At 29.6% G+C, this 7500-nt stretch overlaps 1 protein-coding gene across 1 annotated transcript in view; it reads right to left on the bottom strand.

Annotated features, from left to right (window-relative positions):
- The window catches only part of LOC137623152 (polycystin-1-like protein 3), a 10020-nt gene extending 8337 nt beyond the window's left edge, over window positions 1-1683 (bottom strand). The window contains exon 1 of the mRNA XM_068353840.1: window positions 1651-1683. Within this exon, the coding sequence (XP_068209941.1) occupies window positions 1651-1662 (12 nt within the window). The 5' untranslated portion in view covers window positions 1663-1683. The remainder of the gene's footprint in view (window positions 1-1650) is intronic.
- Between the last annotated feature and the right edge of the window lie 5817 nt (window positions 1684-7500).

The following is a 7500-nucleotide window of genomic DNA, read 5'->3' as shown; positions in this document are numbered from 1 at the left end:
ATTATTATTATTATTATTATTATTTTCATTTTCGTTATCGTTATCGTTATCGTTATCATTATCGTTATCGTTGTTGTTGTTATTATTATTATTATTATCATTATCATTATCATTATCATTATTATTATCATCAATCCCCTCTGAAAATAATTTTATAAACTATTTGAACTATTAACATTCTAAAACCACCACAATCTTTTCAATTGGGGAAAAATTCTATATATCAGGAAAATTCTAACAGAAATCCATTCTTCCAAAAAAAAAAAATTTATAAAAGATTGAACGAATCTTATAATTTTATGAATATATATCAGTACTATATGATATTATCCTTCTTTCGGATATCAATTCAATATTTTTTTTAATTGGTAATGGTTACCTACGGCCCTTTAATCGAGCAAAAAAAAAAAATTCAGAAAAATTATTTTAAAAACTTTTGGAACTATTCACATTCTACCAATATCCAAATCTTTTCAAATGGGGTAAAATTCTATATCACAGGAAAATTTTTATTGGCAGAAACCTATTATTCTTCCAAAATAAAATATTAGAAACAGGAAACAAATAAGATAAAAAAAAAAAATTTCAATAAGAGGAAAATTCTATATAACAAGAAAATTTTAATTAACACAAATTCATTCTTCCAAAATAAAATATTAGAAACAGGAAACAAATAAATCAAAATATTTTCAATTGGGGAAAATTCTATTTAAAAGGAAAATTCTTATTAACACAAGTTCATTCTTCCAAAATATCCTAAATTTATAAAAGAATGAATGAATTTTAAAATTTTATCAATCTATATAAATAATATTATCCTTCTTTCAGATAATAATTCATTTTTTTTTCACTTAGCCATGATTCATTACGGCCCTTTATCGAGCAAAAAAAAATTTATTTCAGAAAATAATTTTAAAAACTATTTGAACCATTCACATTCTAACAAGATCAAAATATTTTGAATTGGGGAAAATTCTATATAACAGAAAAATTTTTATTGACAGAACCCTATTCTTCCAAAATAAAATATTAGAAACAGGAAACAAATAAGATAAAAACATTTTCAATAAGAAGAAAATTCTATATGAGTAAGATTCTAATTAACACAAATTCATTCTTCAAAAATAAAATATTAGAAACAGGAAACAAATAAGTTCAAAATATTTTCAATTGGGGAAAACTCTATATAAGAGGAAAATTCAAATTAACACAAGTTCATTCTTTCAAAAAATCCTAAATTTATAAAAGATTGAATGAATTTTTAAATTTTATCAATCTATATAAATTATATTATCCTTCTTTCAGATAATAATTCAATTTTTTTTTCACTTTGCCATGATTCCCTACGGCCCTTTATCGAGCAAAAAAATTATTTCAGAAAATTATTTTAAAAACTATTTGAACCATTCACATTCTAACAAAATCACAATATTTTCAATTGGGGGAAAATTTTATATAACAGGAAAATTTTCATTGACAGAAACCTATTCTTCCAAAATAAAATATTAGAAACAGGAAACAAATAAGATAAAAACATTTTCAATTGGGGAAAATTCTATATAACAGGAAAATTCAAATCAACACAAATTCATTCTTCCAAAAACAAAATTATAAACAGGAAATGAATCTCCTCTATTGGAGAGAACTTACCTTTAAGCTCATGGCAAATGATGTGACAGAAGCACTCTGAGGATTTGGGCAAAAATCCCTTCCATTTATACTTGCCCCGATTGTGACGTCATACGTCCAAGATTCATCCTACACTACTACTTTTTTCCCACAACTTCAGGGATACGAGGAGGACAAAAACAGGGCTTTGGTCTCCAGGGCTCCGGGGTCCGGGGATCCAGGGCTCTGGGCTTCGTCTCCGGTCTCCGGGCTCCAGGGTCAGAGATCGTGAGCTGATTTCCTATATGTTCTGACCCCAGTAATGTGACTCTGCTAATTTCGGGGGACTATCAGTGCGGTCTTCAAAAGACAGGAAATTTAGAAGTATATATTTTTCGAGATTTTGATATATGGAGGGGTGGACTAGTAATAGTGTCTTAAATGGTAGGAAATTTGGAAGTAATATTATTTGGGAAATTTAGAAGTATATATTTTTCGACATTTTAATATATGGAAGGGGGACTAGTAATAGTGTCTTAAATGGTAGGAAATTTGGAAGTAATATTTTTTAGGAAATTTGGAAGTATATATTCTTCGAGATTTTAATATATGAAGGCTGGACTAGTAATAGTGTCTTAAATGGTAGGAAATTTGGAAGTAATATTATTTAGGAAATTTGGAAGTATATATTTTTCGAGATTTTGATATATGAAGGGGGGATTAGTAATAGTGTCTTTAATGAGAGGAAATTTGGAAGTTATATTATTTAGGAAATTTAGAAGTATATATATTTTTCGACATTTTAATATATGGAGGGTGGACTAGTAATAGTGTCTTAAATGATAGGAAATTTGGGAGTGATATTTATTTTTCAATATGTCACGTGGCTTTCCAGTTTAGGGGAAATTTTTGAAATATTTGTTTTAAATTTCAACATGTCGTATGACTTTGCTGGTATCTTAAATGATAGAAAATTGCTAAGTAATATTTTCAAAATTTAAATTTGTCGTATGGCTTTGCAAGTTATGAATCTTAAATAATAGAAAATTTTGAAGTATATTTTTTTCATTTGAATATATCTCGTGCTTTAGCACATTAGGGTAACTATCAATGAGTTTTAGATGATAAGAAATTCTGAAGTAAATATTTAAAATTTCAAAATATGGGGTCTCAAATGTTAGAAAATTTAGAAGTACTATCTTTTTTAAATTTCATTATATAGGTTCTTAAATGATAGCAAATGTGGAAGAAATTTTTTTTTGGGAGTCTTAAATTATAGGAATTTAAAAAATAATTATTTTTTGTTTTTTTATGTTTTGTCACGTTAATACTTTAAAAGATACTGTCATTTTGCACCTTAGACAAAAAAAGAAATTACACACTGATAAATATTGGTAGTTTCAGAAAGGAAAATAAGAAGAGATATATACTTTTTATTAATTATCTGATAAAATTATATTTCATTGATTGAAGAATCTACAAAGGAGTAATAATATGAAAGAAAAATATTTTCAACCTTCCAATCTATGTGAAAATTAGAAGACCCAAATAAATAGATAAGATTTTATCATTATCAACATAATAAAAATTTACTTTAAGACTTAATCAACTGTCAAATGGAAAGCCCCTGAGAGAAAATTATTATTATTATTATTATTATTATTATTATTATTATTATTATTATTATTATTATTATTATTATTATTATTATTATTATTATCATCATCATCATCATCATTATTAGCCAAGCTAAAATCTTGGGATTTGAAAAGCAAAATACTACAAGCCCAAGGTCTTCGACATTATTATTATTATTGTTATTATTATTATTATTATTATTATTATTATTATTATTATTATTATTATTATTATCATCATCATTATTATTATTATTATTATTATTATTATTATTATTATTATTATTATTATCATTATTATTATTATTATTATTATTATTATTATTATTATTATTATTATTATTATTATTAGCCAAGTTAAAATCTGGGGATTTGAAAAGCAAAATACTACAAGCCCAAGGTCTTCAACATTATTATTATTATTATTATTATTATCATTATTATTATTATTATTATTATTAGCCAAGCTACAACCCTAGTTGGAAAAGTAGAATGCTACCAGCCCAAGGCCTCCTATAGAGAAAGCAGCCTAGTGAGGAAAGGAAGTAACGAAATAGCCAATAAACTATACATAAGAAATGAATATAAATTTATTATATAAGATCAGTAATACTGTGAAACTATATCATTCATATATAAACTATAAAACGAGATTTAAGTCAACTATATAATTATCAAAAAAAAATATAAAAAAAAAAAAACATTTAACGACTTAAACTATGAAAGGGAAAATCAAATGGACAACTTCTCTCCTCTGTAGGATACGAGAAGCCCTTGGGTTAAAGGAAAATGTCAATGTCACGTGGCCGTGGTAGAATCAGGATTTCTGGGCGGGCAGGGACGCCCATGGAGGAAGGGAGGGTAGGAAGCATAGGAGATTTTCTAACGGGGTGGGCGTGGTGTACGAATTCCTTTGTATAGCTGAGTGCCATCAGAGTACGGGCCTCTCACTACTGGTAGAAATTCGAGAATTAAGTTGTCTGGCGACTTTTGGCATTTATGTCGCGAATTGGAAGTCGGGTGGAGAAATTCTGGTTTTGGGGGATAAGGATTGAAATTATTTTAAAAGGTTATTATTATTATTATTATTATTATTATTATTATTATTATTATTATTATTATTATTAGCATCTCTATCATATTCATTATTATTAATATTATTATTATCATTATTATTATCATTATTATTATTATCATTATTATTATCATTATTATTAGCATCTCTATCATATCCATCATTATTATCATTATTATTATTTATTATTATTATTATTATCATTATCATTATTTTTATTATCATACCTAATACTTATAAAGCTAGTAATTTTCTTTGTCAATTTCACTTATTATTATTATTATTATTATTATTATTATTATTATTATTATTATTATTATTATTATTATTATTATTATTATTATTACTTGCTAAGCTACAACCCTAGTTAGAAAAGCAGGATGCTATAAGCACAGGGGCTCCAACAGGGAAAAGAGCCCAGTGAGGAAAGGAAACAAGGGAAAATAAAATAACTTAAGGACAACAACATCGAAATAAATATTTCCTATGTAAACTATAATAGTTTTATCAAAACAATAGGAAGAGAAATAAGATAAAAGAGTGTGCCGGAGTGTACACTCAAGCAAGAGAACTCTAAGCTAAGACAGTGGAAGGTGGCATGTATGAGTGGTACTTTTTAGTTAATGTGCTTGTATTACCCTGTTTATATCTGTGCTTTGAAGCATTGCAAAAACATTAAAAAACGAATATCCGAATGCTTGTTAAAGCAAGATAAATTCTACGAATTAGTATAGACCCAAATAGCAAATGAAAACCGACTCATTTAAAACATTACAAAAACACCAAATATCAAATACTCAAATGCTTGTTAAAACAAGACGAATTTTACCAATTGATATAAACCAAAAACATAATCGAGAGAGGATTTTTCTAAGTGTTTTATGTGTTTTTAAATCATCCAATCCAAAAGAAAAGTAATCCCTAATCGATCTATATTGAGCACTTACGTAAATGTACGAAAAAACAATATAGATTTACTTCTGACTAAATTAAACCTCGTTTAGCTCACCATCATGCAGTTCACTGTAATGTTGCAACATTTAACATCACATTTAAGAAGGCTACATGGAACCTGTGTCTTCTCTATTGTAGATATTACCATGGAATTTGATAGGAATAGAAAAAACTAAGTTTCCCAGGTGTTTTATGTGTTTTTAAATCATTCAATCCAAAAGAAAAGTAATCCCCAATCGATCTACATTGAGCACTTACGTAAATGTACGAAAAAACAATATAGATTTACATTTGACTAAATCAAACCTCGTTTACCATCGTGAGGTAAACATTCACAGACCAGGAAACGAGACTTGGATGATAGAGGAAGCTCTCGAGAAGTGATTCTAGATGACTTCAAGGCAGATAAGTATTGGGAAATGTTTTTGGGAAGATGAGGAGGAGGAGAATCGCGTGCCAAAATAATTGTTACCTCGGGTGACAATTAGTGAAGACTCGGGCCAAGTAAGGCAGACGAGTCTGGATGCCTCATTAGGATGCCGGAAGATGATCTCGTTTGGAATAGTTAAGTAGCACGTTAGTGACGTCATGTCATATTTATCTTCGTGATTCACTGTGGTAGACTGATGTAAACGTTCTTGCTTAACATTCTACCGGACTGGGATTCGAGACCCCCTCAAGCTAAATAGTTTCTTGTAGTTTCCGCTACCTCACCATCCTTGTGACCTACTGTATATATGGTGGTTTTTGAGGAGCCTATAAGTCTAATTGCTGACTTATCAGCAGCCAATGCCTGGGCCCCCTGCTCCTACCTTGGATGGAAAAGGGGTTTGGCCACTGATAATATGTATATATGGCCAGTCTCTAAAGCATCGTTCTACTAGCTAGGGCATTGTCACTGTCTCTTGCCTCTGCTATTCATGAGCGACCTTTAAAGCTCTAATACTTAGCTTAAGCTTTCGATTGACAGTTTTTTAAAAATAGCAAAAACGCTTTCAGTACAGCTTACGTCAATTTTCTTAACAAGGTATTTATTTATCTCTCTCTCTCTCTCTCTCTCTCTCTCTCTCTCTCTCTCTCTCTCTCTCTCTCTCTCTCTCATACACACGCACACAAATCGTACATAAAAAGGACCACATTCAGATAATTAATCTGTCAAAAACGCAGATATTCATAATTTAAATGAAGTAAAATTATCATATTTATCTATCTATATAATTCAACAAAATAAACTTTTCATCTATAACTTCAATATCAGTTCTTGGAGACAGACTCATCAGACAGACGTCAAGAATAACATAATTATATGAACAACGTTTCAAAACGTTCGAAGTTATACGAGTATATGTGAATTTTTTTATCAATTTATAGGTTTAAAGGTCGTTTATGAGTGGCAGAGGCTAGGAACTGTGACAATGCTCTTGCAGGACAATGCTCCAGAGACTGATCATGTATACAGAGGATCAGCACCCAAGCCCCCTCTCCACCTATTCTAGGACCAGGGAGGCCCAGGCAATGGCTACTGATGACTCATCAGGTAGACCTATATGCTCCCCCAAACCTACCATCCTTAGCTTACAAAGATGGTGAGGTTACAGACACTACAAGAAACTATCGAGTTTTAGCAGATCTCGAACCCCAGTCCAACAGAACCAGAACCTCTATTTACTAATCCTTTATGTATGACCCACATTCGAAATCGTCTGCATAAATATAAAGAACTGAGCAAGAGACAACATTGATCAAAGAGAAAATTCCCTTAACTAGCGATCATTAGTCGCGTAGCGACCATTACCACCCAAGAGCGATGCATTCAGAAAAACCAGTACCTTTACCAGAGGGAATTTGAACGAACAATTTTGAAACACGTGGAATGCCTGACCTTTTTCTTCCTGGTTCCTGAAATTGGAAAATTGGGAAAAAAATAAATATTTGACTTTTACTTTTATTCCTTTTGTGGAGATTTATAGCGTCGTCTTGGAGGTGAGTTTCTTTGAAGTCAGTTGATGAGGGAATTTCTTGTGGGTAAGATGAAAATAGTTTTTGAGAAACTACGAGTATTTCGATTAATATCTGCTTGCATAAGAAATTGTTCGTATTGATTTACACACACATACATACACACATACGCATATACACACACACACACACACATATATATATATATATATATATATATATATATATATATATATATTTATTTATGTATATGAGTGTTTTGTACTA

The sequence above is a fragment of the Palaemon carinicauda genome, chromosome 30 (assembly GCF_036898095.1).
Source record: "Palaemon carinicauda isolate YSFRI2023 chromosome 30, ASM3689809v2, whole genome shotgun sequence".
Taxonomy (NCBI): Eukaryota; Metazoa; Arthropoda; class Malacostraca; order Decapoda; family Palaemonidae; genus Palaemon; species Palaemon carinicauda.
The sequence above is the reverse complement of the archived record's forward strand: the minus strand, read 5'-3'. Positions and strand labels throughout refer to the sequence as shown.